Genomic DNA, 18,987 nt, shown 5'->3' with positions numbered 1-18,987 from the left:
AGTCAGTTATAGAACATCTGGAGTACTACTGGGGCCAAGATTGGTTTTAGGAAATATTGCGGTATTTGCAGAATACTGCATGCAAGCCAGGAGGACTGTCTCTAGTGGGCCCATAGGAAGGATGTGTGTCACTGTCTCTCATCTGTCTCTCTCTGTGTGTGTGTGTGTGTGTGTGTGTGTGTGTGTGTGTGTGTGTGTGTGTGTGTGTGTGTGTGTGTGTGTGTGTGTGTGTGTGTGTGTGTGTGTGTGTGTGTGTGTGTGTGTGTGTGTGTGTGTGTGTGTCACAGTGTGCGTGAATTTCAGAGGAAGTTAGGTTGTGCACAGCACATCTGTCAACATCTGGGTGCACAGACTGTGTTTGGCTTTCCAACAACTGGGTGAGATCAACATCAAAAACACACACAGTTTGAGTACAGCCAGAGGATAGAGCAGCAGTAACTCCCCTCCCACACACACACACACACACACACACACACACACACACACACACACACACACACACACACACACACACACACACACACACACACACACACACACACACACACACACACACACACACACACACTTTTGAAGCTTCTGATGGCCCCCAAGGACCCCCAGTTTCTAATCCTGCCACATCCTACTTCTGGTCCTCCAGTACCTCCTTTGTATGACACACTCTCTCTCCCTGTCTTACTTTCTCTTTTGTCTCCACACACACAACCTTGCTCACAGAGACACATTAGCAGTTTATGTGTAAATGTGATTTTCCCCAGGCTACACACTCCTTGGGGGGCCACAGGAGGAATCTTCTTCTCCTTCTCTGAACAAACTGCTGTGCAACATCTGTGTGCAGGAAGAGAGAGACAGATGTGAGAGAGATATCTGTCATGGGAGGAGATGTCTCTCAGCAATTTGCATTTCCCAAATGTGTCGTATGCCGGGTTTGATAGAAAGCTGCAGACTAACGTGGGGAAGATACAACCATCACTGCTGTGCTGTATTTCTTCTTATGTCTCTTCTTGTCTCTTTTCTTTTCTTTTCTTTTTCTTATTCTTATTTTTATCATTATCATTGCTGTGCCATTTTAAGACAGCTCACTTGTATCAGTAACATCTGACAGCCATCAGTCATAAACATTTAATTCCTGTGAAATCATTTAGAAGTAGGATAGGGGTTTTCTGGCACAACGTCACTGACTGCCAATGAAGGAAAAGAATTAACAGAGGTCAAAACTCCAACAACAACTTTAATCTTTAATTAGCGTGTTGGTTGATGTGTGTTTGGCTGTACAGTGAACCCTCGTTTTTCGCGGGGGTTACGTTCCAAATAGAAACCGTGATAGGCGAAATCCGTGAAGTAGTAACCTTTATTTTACAATTGAAATAGATAGAACTGGACATTAAATATATCTACGTTACATATAGTCGTAATGTGATTTCAATGCACGATGCAAATCCGTGAAGCAGCGAGACCGTGAAAGGTGAACCGCGTTATAGCGAGCGTTCACTGTACACACTTGGTTGTCCTTTATATTTAATCTTTTATATTTTTTTTTTCTCCTGTTCCATACCTGGCCTATTTAAGACTTTTTGTAATGTGTTTCTTGTTGAACCTGAAAGACATAAGCCAAAACACGTCGGTCTAATATTAAAGTTGTTCTCTATACTATAATGTTGCTGCAGTTTTGACCTCATTTATAAGTCAAATCTTTCCAATTGGGGCCTAAATGGAGTTTGTTGACAAAAACATTGCTTTCCAAAAAGGATAAACAGATTTGGGGATATCACTGAGTTATAAATACTGACATATGACCGAGGTAATTCATGTGAGAAATGGATTATACTGATGTCATTTGTGGTCTTTCGTCACAGATTTAGGAGATAATATCCTATCCAAAAAAAAAGAAAAATACAACATTCCATGTCCATGTCCAGTTGTTGTTTACTCGGTCAGTCTGATGGCTGGCTGGAGGTCCCACACAGGGGAGGGCTGCATCATGCTGCCCCAGTGACAGCTCACCATATGGGGGGTGTATTCTCTAAGCCCTGTGGAAGTCCACACACATGGATCTCACAAACAAAGCTAAAACGGCCTCGCAGATGCCACCTCTGTGGTTACCATAGCACAATCACACACACACACACACACACACACACACACACACACACACACACACACACACACACACACACACACACACACACACACACACACACACACACACACACACACACACACACACATACCGTTAAATCTGTCCCAACATCACAGCTACACCCGTCCAGATGATCAAGCTAATTGCATCCCACTGTTTGATGGAACATGTTGTGTTTTCATTTCCAAACTGCTCTCCTGTTTATGGAGGGACATCAGCTTTTTGTTTGTTTGGAAAACGCTGGCTTTAGAGCTCGCAGAGAGGACAGAGGGTGACCTCCCAATAACCTGATCACAAGTCAACAGAATTAATTTCTGATGCCATTTTCTTTTGTTTCGATGTGTATCTGGTTACTATGCATACGAAGGAGTCAAAGGGGTCACTTGTAATGTCTCAGAGAATCCTTCCACTTTTTGTTTTGGTTGGGCCACAAATTTACTGTTTTGGTTTCCTCTCACAAGAGCATCATCCTCAGCCTCAACAGGAAGCTCTTTGGTTGTAGAAAACACCAAACAGCAGCTGAACAGAGTAGAACATTTATCAGCTGAAGAGGATGTGGTGGAGACCGAAACAGAGCTGAAAGCAGAATGAATAATGGATTTGAATTATTAAGGTGGCCAGAAACAGGCTCACCTGCTGCCCGTCAGTCACAGAGCCGCCACGGCAGGTTCACCAAAGAGAGTGGGACAAAGGGAGATCCAGAGGCACACAGAGGATTAAAGCACATTACATACAAATATAGAAGCATAATCACTATATATATGACTCAGAACTCAGTCAGTAACTTGGTTAGAACTAATAGATATGTTGACCAAAACTAAGATGAATTTCCTTCCCTTCAGGGAGCCACAGGTTTTAGTTTGAACCTATATTGTGTGAAATTCAACCTGCAGAGGCTGTTATCCCATTAAAGTGGCATTTCATATTATTTATTTATGTTTTAATTGTTCTGTCAGCAAGATTAACAGGTTTATAGCAAGAATCACATCAAATGACTTCTCTCTTTCATCTGATTCCTCTTTCTCTCACTCCCCTTCTTTTAGTCTTTCATGTCATCTCTCTTTTTCTCTTCTGCTGAAAAAAAAAAAAAGCAGTTGCAATTTACTCGTCCTGAATAATGAGAGTGTGGCTCCCTCCATTTAGCCTAAGGCTTACAGAACTAACATCTGGGCTGTTTGGCAGGCTGGCCGCCATTGGCCTTGTTGGAAAGCCACTTCAATGCTGCTCCAGATGCAGGCAAGAGAGCCCCAGCACATACAGATGGAGAGACACACACACGCACACACACACACACACAGACACACACACACACACACACACACACACACACACACACACACACACACACACACACACACACACACACACACACACACACACACACACACACACACACATATATACACATACATTTATATACACATTGGCACCGTGCACGCTACACATGAAAGAGGCTGTGCATTCATGCAGACAGATGCAAATACAAATACAGATGTGGGAAGAGTTAAAGATACAGTAAGCTGCAGACAAACAAATACACACACAAATCCAATCTCCCACCCAGATGGAGACAGAATGGTAGGTGATGTGGTGGGCAGAGCCAGCGCATTGTTGGCACAGGTAACATGTTCTCAACAGCTGGCGCAGGTTAGACATTCCTGGGAATTGGAGCCACAAGGCAAATGTTCCCGCTGGCTGGGGGGCTGGCGCTGTGGCAGGCAGGCTGGCAGGCTGGCACACAATCGCCCATACACACACACACAATTTAAGCAAAAAATGAATGAAACCAGAGGGGAAAGAAAGACACATGAATACTGTCACAGGCATACTAACATACCAGTGAGAATCCATATACTGTGAGGAGCACAGGTACAAACAAACACACATGCAAAGACTTTGCTTTGGCCTCAAGAAAGAGGCATGTAAACCTTAAGTGTCAACCTCTGCACAGTTTCTGTCATTCACCGGCTTTTTCTGAGTTGTCTTTGTGCATATGTGCTTGTGTTCGCCCATGTTTTGTTTTGGTCTCTCTCCTCTGTGTGGAAGTGTATTAGCCTTTTCACTGCCTGGGGGCTCATTTCCTGCCGCAGCTGTTGGCTAGTTCCTCTGACATCTGGACTGTAGAGAGACAGACAGGCAGGCGGGTAGACAGACAGACAGACAGACAAACAGAACAGAACAGAGGCCACAGTAGCTCATTTCATTTCAACATGAGCGCCGAGATCTTATAGTAAAGATTTGAGGAGGATCACACTGCTGCATTGTTGGACTGGACTGGGCTGCATCTGCCACGTCTGTGTTTATTTAAAGCTCTGTGCATGTTAGTGTTTGTCCCTCTCTCTCATATTGTTTGTATGTGCCTGGACACAATGCAGCTGCAGGGAGCCAGACCATCTCTATACCTGGCCTTTAGACATGTGACTGTTGTCACGTGTTCAAGCAGGATGACAAACCATGACCTAACTATTCTCAAAAGTAAGACTTAAGAACAAATTCTAATATTTTAATTTTTTTAACTGTGGATGTTGTAACGAAACTTCATCGACGAACTCCTCTTCAGCCAGAGTGGCCACAAAGCCCTGTCAGCCACTGACCGCTTTTGTAGTGCTCATATAACCTACAGGGAAGTGTTACATCATATTCTTCCTCTGTTTATTCTGTTTTATGTTTACGATAAAATGTTATCAATGCAGAAGTGAAATACAAGTACAGTGAATTTACAGACACATTTAAACCAGTTTAACTCAGCGGCTTGCGTCAGTGGAGAGTGGTGTGGTGATCAGAGCTAAACGGCAGGCCTCCTTATGGTCTCGAACGTGGCAGTTTGCCCCGTGCGAACAAAACAAATTTGATTTTGTTTGGAGTATACTCTGAAGACAACACAAAAAAAATGAATTTGGAAGGTAAAACCCTTCAAATGTCCAGCAGGGGTGTTCGTCTGTGGCAGGACAGCTGGCCAGATGTAGAATCCTGACCACTCTAGCCCTAGCCCTACTACACACACACACACACACACACACACACACACACACACACACACACACACACACACACACACACACACACACACACACACACACACACACATACACACGCCTCTCTCTCTCAGCGAGGGGACGGCCGGCTGGCTGTTGGCTTGGAGGCGCCATTAACCAATTTAGCTTCCAGATGTCCATCATACAGCCACAGCCAAAGCTGCACAGCTCTCTGTGAGCTTCACACGAACGGGTGTGAATCTTGCGCGCGCACACACACACACACACACACACACACACACACACACACACACACACACACACACACACACACACACACACACACACACACACACACACACACACACACACACACACACATACTGCAAGGCTGTGATGTGCTGATGCTGAGACACAAACAGATATGTATAGAATGGCTTCAGATGTACAAAAGACACACTCCCTTCAACACTTCACACACACAGCAGGGACGGCTGCACCAGGGCTGCTTGCCTCGTGTGTGTGTGTGTGTGTGTGTGTGTGTGTGTGTGTGTGTGTGTGTGTGTGTGTGTGTGTGTGTGTGTGTGTGTGTGTGTGTGTGTGTGTGTGTGTGTGTGTGTGTGTGTGTGTGTGTGTGTGTGTGTGTGTGTGTGTGTGTGTGTGTGTGTGTGTGTGTATATGAGAGTGATATTTGATTGACAAGTGCAGATCCTGATAAAACTGAGTCTTCCTTTTTGATCATCCCTAAAATGATCCCCCACCATCTGGAGATAAGCAAGTTAAATACACAGTTGTTTCTCCTGATGTCTAGTCCCCCTGAGACATGAACACACACACATGCACACAGAAACACACATGTAAACGCTAGCATCCACACACACCAACACACATATTCACTTTCCTCAAATGGACAGATGCTGCACCTCTAGAGGCACAGAGACCCAGCAGCTGTTCCCCAGCCAGTCAGATGGGCTACCATTGATAGTTCATGAATATTTTACACTCAGTCAAAATGGCTGTATTCCAGACCGCCTACAACAGCAGCCACACTGGGCCAGATGATCAAACCATTAAACTGTATGGACGGACTTCCTCCCACTGTCAGCTGAAACAAAGTTGCTCGAGTGTTTCTTGGACGTTTTGACACTGACAAAAAAGTTTGTGTTGACTATGTAGTTAAAGTATGGTGTAAAGTGTGTTTCAATTTGATTTTCATCCAATATTTTCCTCTTCTTGAATCTCTGAATACGTCTTGTTGTTAATTGTCTGTTAAAATGTTAATTTTCCAATAGAGAAATTACTGTTGAGTTGTAATTTTGTCATGCTACAAATCTTGAATGTGAAATGTATCTGCTGTTATTTTTTTTTCTACAACTGAAATGATTAGAACTTCTCGGCCTGCTTGTTGCTTTGTCATATTACAACCTTAACTGGCAGTCATCGCCAAAGCGTGTGATAAACTTCAGTCCACGAGACGATATCGTATTAGTGTTACGTTTTGCCTCGCCTCGTGATGTGACAGAGGTGATGTGACAAAGTACAGAAGTGCTAAATCAATTAGGATCAAACCCAGGACTTTTGCATTGGAGAGAAGATTTGTATTCGGGACAACAATAAGGATTTCTTCAAAAAAATATTTTCCTAACCCTGACTAAGTGGTTTTGGTGTGTAATGTTGAAGAAATCACCCAAAGTCCCGTCCCAAAGTTTGCTGTAGTTGGGGTGTAATGATATATCGATATATGGTGAGCTTTGCAGAAACAGTGCAGGTCTGGGAAGGTAAGCTGACCCAAAAAATGTGAAAGAATGAAACATTTATACAGGTGGTGTTCATGAGATCATGACTTCTGCAGACAGTTGACATTAACAAAACACCATATTCACATGTAGATTCAAACTGCATCAAAATTAGTACGAACATTCAGGTTGTGAGTAATCAAAGAATAGTGTCTGCATTAGAATTCTTCTTCACTAACAAGTGGCAGTTTATTGTGTCGATGTCCGCTGTGAACTCACGTTGTTGAAGCCTTGAGTTTGGTATTTTGTCCCATCATGGGTTTTTTTGGAGCCTGAAATGACCATATTTGGATGATCTGAGGTAATCTGACTAAGAACACAAGGACGCATCGCCCGCCTACCTTTAGCAGAAACCCGACTACAGAAATAATTTATTGACTTTATAGTTAATGAGAGAAGTGACTCTTTCTGAATGGGAGTCTATAGAGCCAAAGGCTTCTTGGAGCCAGCCCCTAGTGGCCCCAGGACATGTTGCAAGGCATATCCTCATTGGCTTTACCTTACAGACCTGGAAGATACATCCATTTTTATATACAGTTCATGGTGCCTAACCCTCATCAAGTGTTTTTTTTACACTTAGGCAAATTTCTCAAACTTACTTTTTCTTTTTTTTTACAGGTGCAGCTTGATCCAGGAACTTATAATGGGTTTGGATATGTTGCACACCTCTGCAAGAAAAAAGAGAGGATCAAGCTGTTTGGGATGCAGAGAGGAAAGAGGGCAGCCAGTTGTACTAATAGATATTGCTTTCCTTTCGTTCCCTATCTTTCTGTTTCAGTCTTTGCCTTGGAGGACGGCTTAATCTCATCTGCCCCGGGGCTGAGATTCAAACATCTGTCTGCACCCCCCTTCCCTTCCTCTCCCTCTGACAGCCAGCCAGTGTCTCCCAGAGTGTCTCCCCTCTTGCATGCCTCCATTATGGGCATGATGAGGGAAGCCTTGGGACGAGCTGTGGAGGACCGCTGCCCGTTGTGGGTTTGGGAGGCTCCTGGATGGATTGATAGATGGACAGGAAGTTGTCTGAGTGTCCATCACACCAGCTGAGTCTTTACAAGAAGAAATGAAAATACAGGTGGAGCGTCTCGTACCAAAACTGGTGTACTAATTTATAGTCTGCAAGAGTCGCTCAAGACATTGTCAAAGGAAGTGAGATAATGATCTTGGGTGCTGCGTACTCTATTTTCACCGTGAGCTTCTTTTTATGTGTTTATTTAATTATTTTGGCCCCCTGCTGCTTTGAAACTGAGCTGAACAATTTACCAGACGGGAAATCTCAGCAAATTAACATTTTCACTTAAAGCCCTTTGCTCATATTCATTTAGAGAAACTTACAATGAGAGCAAATAAGATTAAATGTCTTCATCCCCAAATTTACCAATAACGTTAAGGTCAGATTCACAGCAAGCTGCATGGCAACAGATGGCATATTATTTTTATGTCCATAGAGAGAAATATTAGTGACAGAAAATAAATCAAGATACAGAAGGCATCAATACATTAAATGTATTTTCACCTAAATACCTTGAGATACCATGTATTTTGCATTTTAGTGGTGCTGAAGAGTTGTTTTCAAACAGCTGTCTGTGTTGAAAAGCTTTGACTATAAAAAGACGTTGACAAGCAAAATGTAATTAATGCTGGCAACGAAAGCCAGAACCTGTGAAGCATACAGTCGTAATATCTCAGGTATGGCTAGAGGTGTTCACTGAATCGCTTCTTCTGCCAGATTTACAAAATGCTTTTTCTGTGCTTCAGACAAAAAATTAAAATAAAATAAAGCTCCACTCAGGACTGTCTGCTTCAGGGGGCTGAAATAAAAAGCTGAATGCTGCCATCAAACACTTTAGTGGGAAAAAGATGCCACAAATACAGTGAAACAATTAGCACTGGGAGCACTGCAACAACTGTAAGTCAAGGAAGTGTAAAATAAATTATGTAAAAATCTGAAAAAGATTAAATAAGAACACATTATTATTTCATTTTATATAGGGTATCCTGATAATATTCTGCTTTTTTTAATATATATAATTTTGAATATTTCTCACTTTATTTAGGAGCTCACTTCTTGTTACTTCTTGTTTTATTCCTTGTACATAACTCTATATCTTTTATTTCCTTTCATATTCCTTTTAAATGAAATATGATGCCAGCAAAGATTCACTGAGCTGAATTGAATAGAGAGAGAATTGGAGTGTAAAACATGGGATCTACAGCGACCTCCAGAGGTGGAGAGTAGAAAATCCGCTCAAAACACTGCTGTATTTACTCTAAAACGACACACATGCTCAAATTAGTTTGGCTCTATTTAATTTTCCTAAACGTGTACTGTTGAATTCATATTTATGGGAAACAACTGTTTGTACTGTTGTGACAGTTTTTGAAGATTAGAGGAATGTCTTCCCTCACTGTATGTGAGACTATATGTGGATGAGTACATTTAATTTCCTTTCAGTTTTAAGTCGAAAAAGAGAACTAAACATAAACAAAAACTTTTGCTGTAGACATACACATGCATAGATATAAGCTGTGCTCTGCATATTAGTCTTCTTATGTTTTGTTTTTTTTGTCCAGCCTACCTTCTGCTTTGTCTTTAGTTTTGAGCCGTAGGGAGGATGAAACGTTCGTACGATGCACATAATTTCAAACTCTCAGTCTTTATAAGCTTTTTTTTTTTTTTTGGCTCCCGTGCGCACACATGTATTCTGGCATCTGTCGGTGGCAAAACAATATGTGGATCAGAGGGGCAAACACAGGAAAGGTGAAAGAAGTTTTTTTTTGTATTTTTATTTTTTTAAATTGCACAGAAATCTCTTGAGGCGTTCACACTCAGAGACACACACAGAGCCGATTTCAGAGCATTCAAGGTTATGTGAAGTGCATCTTTCTCTTTACAGTATTCACATACAGGAGCTACAAAAGACACCATCTGACAGAGAGGCGAGTCCTCCAACACTTCACATCTTTGCACAGAAAGGAATAATTCTAAATAGGACATTCACTGAAATCTGCAATTACCCCCAAAATGGTTGGACTGCTTTATGTATATTTATCACTCAAATTAGCTAATAGTTCCCAAAGTCCACCCTCAAATCCAATTTTCTGTACAGGCCCCTTGTTGAACTGTTCCTTCCCGTGGGCCTAATTGTATTTTCCAGCATGAACAAGGGGCTCATTGTAATGCGCTGGTAACATGGATCCCCAAATTGATAGACACATAACAGGGTCATCATTCATTTGCATTTTAACAAGTCCTTCAGCTATGACACCAGATCGTGTGAATTCATTACCATACAGCTCTGCAGTTCATCCAGCCATCTATTAGTAACGCCAATTAGTTTAGTGGGACAGGTTTAGGAGATGCAAATAGGCCCGCGGACTCGCTCGGGCAACCAGGGCTGCCCAAACTTTTTCATGTCAAGGCTCTCGTGACAGAAAGACATTTGATAAAGGTTTTTGTCCCAGTGACCCACATCTGAGAGGACTTTAAAAACTTGTTAAAGCCGAGTGAAACATCCGATTGGTGGTATTTTATAAATGTAATCATTTCTTTTGTCTGTCTAGGATACGAGTTCAGCTCGTTACAACACAATTAACTAGTTGTTTTTTTTGTGTATCTGGGCTCCCTTTAAGTCCCCGACTGGAGCAAGTGAGGGTGTCTTTTTTCTGGACAGGGAGAAAGAGGCCTAAACAAATGACGGTGCTCTGTGTCCTAGATTTGGTGTCGCGCAGGAAACTTACAGGCCAAATATCTCTGCAGCGATTCACACTGCTAAAATGCATTCATCACGAAATAGGAATAAAAACCAAACACGGGCAGATGTATGAGAAAAATACAATCTCACATAAGGCTGTAGATAAGCTGTGAGGTCCCGTGATGAGGAGTGATAAACAAAATGAGCTGCTTGATTTTTTCTTTTTTTTTTACTCATCTGCCAGAGGAGGAACAGAGCGACGCTGATGTGAATGCATGCAGCAGCCTGTTTATTGTAAACCGCAACTTACAGGTTAAACAGGTCTTGCCACAAAAAGCCGCAGAGTTATTCAACAAGTCATAGGTCACTCGGTGCCAGTCATGTGTCTCTCAGGAGAGACACTGGGAGGCCTGATCGCCCCATTTTGTATGCAAAGCCACTGCTTGGCCTAAATTAGTCATTTTCAAAAGAATGACATCACCTTCCTTGTTACTCCTTTCGTTTGTTTTTGTTTTTGTCCCGAAGACTCAATTTGTTTATGGTGACAAATTAGCGTTTAAGAGAAGTATAAATAAATGGAAAACAAACATTTCCACTACATCCTGTGGTCACTGAGGGTTTGTTTCTACTACTCACAGAGCTTCAGACAATCAGACTAGTCCCACAGTCATATTTTACTATTAGTGCTTCATGCGTGAAGATCGACAGCATGTTTTGTTTACAAACTCAGCTACCTGGAGCACAGAGGTGTAGTCACTTTTCTAAAAAAAAATAAAGGTAGCTCCTGTGAAAGAGCAAGACAGTCTCCAGTTTGTCAACTCTTTGCCTAAAGTTGAAATACAGATGCACGCTTTCAAAGGAGGAGGTAAACTTGTGGGTCAATCTGATCAAGTAACTGGATTGTAAGTTTAGATTGAGTGTTTGGTGTGTTTTATAATGTAACTGTATAGATGGTGACTGCAGACAAACTGATGCATCAAACACATTTTTAATCATTGATGAATCTGTAGATTCTTGTTACAGTTAATTCATTCATCAGTTGTTTATCAATGTAAAACTAAGAGCATCACTTGAGATCATGTTTACAGTAGCTCTTCAAACTGCTTGTTTAGTTTAGTTTGCTTGTAGGGATTTCTCAGTAGTGGGCGAACCAAAAATGTAAGTAACAGTTTTTAAAAACAACAGTTCCCTGCTGTTTTATGAAATTAAGTGGGCTTTTTTTGTCGGAAAAGGTTTTTGAGGATTTGCTTCTTATAGAAACCGATAACCTTTTTTCACAGCAGACATTTTGCCTCACCACTTTAGTTTATTATCATGACTTACTGGGACACTTAAAAGAACTGAGCTATCATTAATGCACCTGTGCTTTCCCCCACTTTGTCAAAAAAAGACTACAGGTTTAGGAGTCATTGAGAGGAAAACCAACATGCTGTTGTTTACTTTAGACCCCTGTAATTACTATATAAACATTAAATAAATGGTTTTGACCCGACTTTAATGGAGCTCAGAGCAGCTGTTTATTAATGTACGGTATTTTCCAACTATTTAAACTTATCCTATAAGTATGTTTTAACTGTGTATAACAGTATTATCATTCACTGTGTGTTTAAAGCGTACAACAGTCTCCACCTAAGAAGGTATGGCTGTTTACAAATGCAGAAAAGAAAAAAAAAGAAAAAAAAACAACTTTAGATTTGTTTACAACTGCTTCATAGTGATCACAAACCATTTATTGCATCTTTATAAAGTCATAACACCACTCTAGAAGTGATGCAGCTTTTCTATGCCACTGATTAAGCCCTGGCAATGTGCTATTGTTATTCAAGAAATTACATGTTAAGTAGGCTATTATCCAGCACCGCTGGAAACCAACAAGGCTTCTTTTTTTTTTTTTCTCGTCAAGGTGGTGCACCTGCTCACGTCAGCTCCTCCTCCTCCCCCCCTCCCTCCCCATCTCCTCCCGGCTCCGGCTTGACTACAGTACCCAGAGCGCACCGCGCCCGCTCGCCACTCTCTCTCGCTCTCCGCTGCGCCAGTCCGCCTCACCGACTTCGCAGAACCAGTCGGCTTGGCCCAGCTTCTTCTTTCCTGCCTCCTCGCTGTGCGCCGCCGCCGCCGCCGCCGCCGCCGCTGCTGTCGTTGCCCGGTGTCAACCTCCGCCGACGAGAGAAGAAGACATATCCCTCCCTCTCCTCCGCGAGAGGGCCGCTTCCAATTTGCCTTCACTTTCCTCCTCGCCGGCACCATTGGCTTCCGTGCCGTGCCAGTCAACTCGCCTCCTTTTCTTTTTTTTTTTTTTTTTTTTTTTTTTTTTCTCCTCTCTCCCTTCAGCTCGAGTTGAGCAGCAACAAGCTCGGAAACATCTGGCCGCCGCAGAGTGCTTTAAGACTCCCCCGGTCCCCTCCTCCTTTCGTCTCCGCCTGCTCGCTCCGGCAAAAGCCTGTTATGGAAATTAGTCCAAAGTCATTCTAGTTTTGACTCCGAAGAGGAAAACAAACAACAACAAAAAAAAACACACACACACACACACAAAAAAACAACAACAACAACAAAAAGAAAAAAAAAAAAAAGAAGAAGAAGAGGGGGATTGGACGGAGGAAGCGGGGAAGACGTTGGACATTGTTGACTGTAAGTGCTGCCTCTTAATACACCGGGAGTCCGATTAAAGGGAGGCTCGGGACGGGGAGGGAGAGAGGGAGAGAGGGAGGGTTGGTTACGGAGGAAAAAGTAGCTAAACCTTTCTTAGCATGACTGTGTTGTCTCCACGCACGAATAGTTGCTATGTTAGCCGGAGCTCCGCGCGCTGTTTTAGCAGCTGTTGTCATAGCACCGGGGCCTTCCGGACAACTGTAAATAGCTCCATAATGGAGCCCGTCCGCCGTACTTTTGTTAGCCGCGATCGGGCTATAGCTAGCTGCGTGGGTCCAGTGTGTGTGTGTGTGTGTGTGTGTGTGTCCCCTCCTCCCGGTCTTTCGTGTTTTTGTTGTGTCTTCTGATAATAAGACATTTAATTGCAGTCTTCTGGTGTTGTTCGGCGAGTGTCTTTAACAGCCTTACACTTTTATAGCTATTTTGTCCTCCTCCTTCCTCCGGGGCAACGCGTCTAAACACGGTAGGCTGCTTTTAAGAAAAGAAAAAGAAAAAAAAAATCAACTTAAACCGTGTAATTTGTCTTAATTTACAACAAACCTATTGGTCTCGGTGTTTACTTCTCCGAGTCCTGGTTCTGGGTATAGCACTGTCACAGCAGTAAAGTCGAAATGATTTCAAATGAAAGACTTTCGAAAACTGTAATTAAAGATGCAAACAAAAACAAAACAACAAAAAAACTCCAGCAGTGAAGTTAATTACAAGTTTCCCACTTTACATCTGCGTTGTTATTGAGCTGGAGGTTTGGCACCTTTTTTTTTTTTTTTTTTTTTTTTTACAGATTTTTACTCAGAAATATTTGTTATAAATATTTGCCGAGTCTTTAATTTTGCGTGCACATGAACAGGAATTTAAAAAAACAAACAAATATCCATATAATTTATCTCGACGTTTATGTGCACCTGCGACTTTGAACTGATATGTAATCGCGCCACCGACGCGCTGCATTCATTTAATACAACTTTATTAGATGTATTCGTCTGTGAAAACTTTTATTAAATGTGCCGGACTAAAATATGAACAGCTGAGTGCATTCACACGCACCAAACGTGCACACTTTTCCCAAAACGAAAGCGAAATAAAGCTGTTGTAATAAGTTTTTCTCCCGGCTCATTAAAGTCTTGTCTACCTTTTGTTTGGGACTTGCACTCACTGAGTTCTTTCTTTATGACTTATTCCCATTGTTTCCTCATTTCATTTTTTTTGTTTTTTTTTTGTCTGAAGGGTCTGGGCAGTGGGTGGGGGGGGGGATGGATGGATAGAAAGATGGATGGATGGATGAGTGAATGAATACAAGACGAGGCAGCAGCGCTGAACCGTAAAGAAGTGGAAAACAATATCAGCTGCGTGCGTCTGTCAGTTGCAAATGTGCTGTGCTGGCCTTTGTTTATGGTTACTGGAAGGACACGGAGAGAAAGACAGAGGTGCATTTAAAAATAATAATAATAATTCACAACGCCGGGAAGAAGAATAAAGTTTTTTACTCTGAATGAACTTTCCCTTTTCCTGACAGTTTTGGTAGCAGTGGGCGGTTTGTGGTTTAATGATTTAGAGAGTAAACTCGCTTATATTTAAAACAAAACTAAAACAGCACTGCAGTTTGTAGACCTGTGTTTCTTTTTTTCTTTTTTTTTTTCCCAGGGAGAGCGAAAAAAAAAAAAAAAGGGGGAGAAAGAGAGACAAAGTTGTGCGGTGTTGGTAGAATGAAAGAGGAGTCTGGTGGCAGGAGTGTAGAGGAGGCAGCATATGGCTGTAGAAAGAGCACAGCTGGAGGTAGCATCTCCATCTGAGGATGATGTCAGAGCAGCTGACAGGCTGCCATCCACCCCACCTCCTCCTCCTCCTCCATCCCTCCACCGCCTCCACCCCTCCCCAGTCCTTTATTGTGAGTCTCAGCGGCAGCCTGGGAGAGTTAGTGTGCTGTGTGTGTGTGTGTGTGTGTGCGCGCGCGCGCGTGTGCACGCCGTGTATGTGTTTGTGGCTGCCGATCAGCGCCAGTTAGGAGGAGGAGGAGGAGGAAGAAGAGGAGGAGGGAGGTGGTATCTCGTTCCCCCTCCAACATCTCCTCCACTTTGCATCTGTCCCTCGCAGTTTGAACAGCGTTTTTTTTTTTTTTTTTTTTTTTTGCCTGCCTGCCTCCCTCTTCTTCTTCTTCTTCTTCTTCTTCTTCTTCTTCTTCTCTCCTCTCCTACCCACTCATTGATTCAGAGAGAGAGCGAGCGAGGAAGACAGAGGAAGAGAGAGAGAGAGAGAAAGAGAGAGAGAGAGAGATACACAGCCATTCCCAGCCAGAGAGCCCAGGCTATTCTGCTACAGTGGAGTTAATCAAGTTGATGCATACTGCTGCAGGTATCGTTTTGTGTGTACGTGTATGTATGTGTGCGGGTGAATAGAGCAAGAGAGTCCGGGGTTGTGGAGTAGTTATTTTGTTTTGTTGTGGGGATCTGCTGTGTGTCAAACCAGTGTGAGAACTGTGTGAAACTGCTGGTGAATGCTTCTCTAGTAAACGGCAGAGGTAGTTGGTGCTGCCTTGTCTGAGGGGTAATTGCAGTCTGGGAACACTCTGCTGTGTTTTTAGTTTGTAGTCCAGGGAGCTGCATTCTGCTGCTGCCCCTGTTTCCTATTTGTGTTGTCAGGCATTTTGTTTGGACACTTGTTAATTAGCAGCAAAGTGAAAAAATAGCTCTCGTGTATCTCCGCTCGTTCATTACACTACGAGTCAAAACGTTGTTAAAAGTAATGCTGATTTGTTCAATTTGAGGGAAGAAAATAAGGAAATTTTAGTTTGCAAAAGAGGGAAAAAAAAGTAGCAAAAAATAAAATGTGTAATTATTTAATCGCAGTTATCTAATCTTTTTTTTTCTTTTCTTTCCGTTAATTCTAATGCGCTGTAAAATTACTTGAAAGCATGTGCGGTCTACGCTGCCCACTTTTTCCCCCTCCTGTCGGCTGGAGTAGAGGAGACTAATTTAGAAGTTGCAGATTTGAGCTGCCTGAATTGGCTAGACAGCTGTAATCGCACTCCCTCCTAGTCTTAATCTCTTTATCTGGCTAGCAGCTGCCATATGGCCCCCGTCAGCTGGATCAGATGTGGGTAAGCCTCCCTCCACGGCCGTCCCAGCCTCTCCCTCGCCCCGTCTCCCTCCCTTGCCCCTCTGTGTGTGTGTTTCTCTCAGACCCCTGCGTGAGCCGGCTGGCCGGGCCGGGTGAGCCGGGTGGGCCGGGTGACGGGCTGCTGCCCTCCTGAGCCTCCGCCGACGGCTCCCTCCCCACCGCCGTCTTTATTTTTAGCCATCTTTAAGGATTAGGATTGATGCTGTGACGAGCAGGGCACTTACAGTGATTGTATTGTAAATCTTCTCTTCTGGGTGGTGGTGGGTGGGGTGGGTTGAGGAACAGGGCAGTTTCTACTATGGGGCGGATGTGCAGGTTTATTTTTTATTTTTTTTCTCCTTGTAAGATTCAGATGGGAAGGAGTTTGTGAGTGACGGATGGTGTGTGTGTGTGTGTGTGTGTGTGTGTGCGTAAGGAGGAGGTAGCAGAGGGGTTTGGCTGGACAGGAGGGTGGGGTTGGGGTGTTGGGGTGGGCTGGTGAGGGGGGGGTTGGGTTGGGAGGTGGTACACCCTTGTCCCTGTAAGTCCCCTCATTAAAAGCAGTCTGAACGAGCCGGAGGGCGAGCACACACACACATACACAACACGCAGACGCACACACAGTCTCACACACACACACACACACACACACACACACACGCACGCACACTGACATTCTTGGTTTAGCTTCATTCAAATGAGGTGATTTAACTGCTTTGGTTAACACAGCGCAGAGCGGGGACCAATGTATTTTCTCAGGCAGCACAAATCGACTTGGTTAACAGGTGGGACTTTTTACAGATTTATTTTCCTCTTCGCCTCCTCTTCGTCAAAGATTTGGCCGAATTAATCGTAATCTTTTTTTTTTTTTTTTTTTTTCAAACTAGATCAATTCTGCCGGCTCTTTTCCGGGGATACCTGCAGAGAACTGCTGCAAATTTACTGTCTTTGTGTCTTTTTGCCCCGTCTAATCTTACACCTAAAGCCGGCGCTCAGAGGTTAAACAAGGGACAAGCTGTTTTGTTTTTGACAGTGCTATTTCAATTGGCCAGTTTTCCTGCTCGACTTAGCCTGTGGAGGTGGTTGGTAGGTAGGCTGGTACTATGTGTATGTATGTATGTATGTGTGTGTGTGTGTGTGCGTGTGTGTGTGTGTGTGTGTGTGTGTGTGTGTGTGTGTGTGTTGTACGTGAGGACAGTGTGTGCAGCTGAAAGCCGGTTACCTAAAAGGGCTGTGCCAGGCCAGGCCAAAGTGGGTTAATAAAAATAACCAGCGTAGGAGCAGCGACAATCCAGGAGTGCAGGCAGAGGAGTTAGAGAGATACAGAGCGAGAGAACGGAGAGACAGTGTAGAAGAATCTGTCGCTGAGATTAAGTCTTCCTCCTGGTAAAAACTGAAGTAGTGGCTATCCTGAAATTATATCTTTTTAAATGGAAATGATCGTCTATTTTCCTTTTTTTTTTAAATCTAGTTTAGATAAATGAAATAATTATAGAATTAAAGTGAACATTTGGTATTGTTTGAAGGAATGCATCTTTGACTTTACTAGAAATATTTCTATTGATGTTGCGACTATAAAAAAAAAAAAAAAGGTTTTGTATAGGTCGAAATATAAACAAATTTTGAATATATTCGGTACTCGTGTTGCACGTTTAGTTGCATTTTTTTTTTTTTGTGTGTCTTTTTGCAAGTAGCTTCTTGTGTGTTTTATTTTACGTCGCTTTCTCTGTTTTTACTGACCTGCCTCGTATGTGTCTTTCGTCTGCTCGTGTTTTTCCCTCTCTGGTTTGTTTGCAGCGGCTCATACCATATGTGTGTTTGTCTCCTCTCTCCTGTGTTTCTCAGGGTTGTTGTTTTTTTTAATTGGCCTTATATAAGATAATTTTGTTTGCAGAAATCGTGCTGTTAACAGAAACGGCAAAGTAACGATAAAAAAAAAAAACAACTGTTACGATCTCAACGCTCAGCTTAAATTTTACCTTGACTTTTATCCGCTTTTTTTTCTCCGTATTTGCTGTCTGTCATTCAATATCGTCTTTTGTTTAGTTTTGCTTGATGTCTGGATTTTATCTCCTTTTTTTTTTCCTTTGTGTATTTACTCTCATTTAAGCATTTTTCACAAAGTGCTTAAAAAAAAACCTCGTTAATCTCCTTTGAAAACCCGACTGTAGACGTAACGTCAGACTTCGTGAACGCTGAGACCTTCATCAGATGTCCCTAACATTGACTCTTGTCTCTGTGTCTGTGTGGCCGCAGGTTATGAGGACGGCAGGATGGAGTTCCCAGACCACAGTAGACATTTACTCCAGTGTCTGAGCGAGCAGCGGCACCAGGGCTTCCTGTGTGACTCCACGGTGCTGGTGGGTGATGCTCAGTTCCGCGCCCACCGTGCTGTGTTGGCCTCCTGCAGCATGTACTTTCACCTTTTCTACAAGGACCAGCTGGACAAGCGAGACGTGGTGCACCTCAACAACGACATTGTCACAGCGCCGGCCTTTTCCCTGCTCCTGGAGTTCATGTACGAGGGCAAGCTGCAGTTCCAGGACCTTCCCGTGGAGGATGTGCTGGCAGCGGCCAGCTACTTGCACATGTACGATATTGTCAAGGTGTGTAAGAAACGCTTGAAGCAGAAGGCCACGGCC

At 43.1% G+C, this 18,987-nt stretch overlaps 1 protein-coding gene across 6 annotated transcripts in view; it reads left to right on the top strand.

Annotated features, from left to right (window-relative positions):
* Positions 1-13,148: 13,148 nt before the first annotated feature.
* Positions 13,149-18,987, top strand: part of zbtb18 (zinc finger and BTB domain containing 18) — a 10,800-nt gene continuing 4,961 nt past the window's right edge. The window contains exons 1-2 of one of the 6 annotated variants that reach the window (XM_069692958.1): positions 13,149-13,231; positions 18,602-18,987. The exon at positions 18,602-18,987 is cut by the window's right edge and continues 4,961 nt beyond it. In XM_069692958.1, the coding sequence (XP_069549059.1) occupies positions 18,619-18,987 (369 nt within the window). In that variant the 5' untranslated portion in view covers positions 13,149-13,231; positions 18,602-18,618. Of the gene's footprint in view, positions 13,232-15,419; positions 15,602-16,873; positions 17,131-17,341; positions 17,436-17,467; positions 17,732-18,601 lie in introns of those variants that run through there. The other 5 variants (XM_069692962.1, XM_069692957.1, XM_069692960.1 and 2 more) reach the window with 5 other exon arrangements.

Source organism: Brachyistius frenatus, unplaced genomic scaffold (genome assembly GCF_029030835.1).
Source record: "Brachyistius frenatus isolate BFR_SWC_R1_liver_20210118 unplaced genomic scaffold, ASM2903083v1 Contig_13, whole genome shotgun sequence".
NCBI classification, from domain to species: Eukaryota; Metazoa; Chordata; class Actinopteri; family Embiotocidae; genus Brachyistius; species Brachyistius frenatus.
This window is presented reverse-complemented; position numbering and strand designations above follow the sequence as displayed.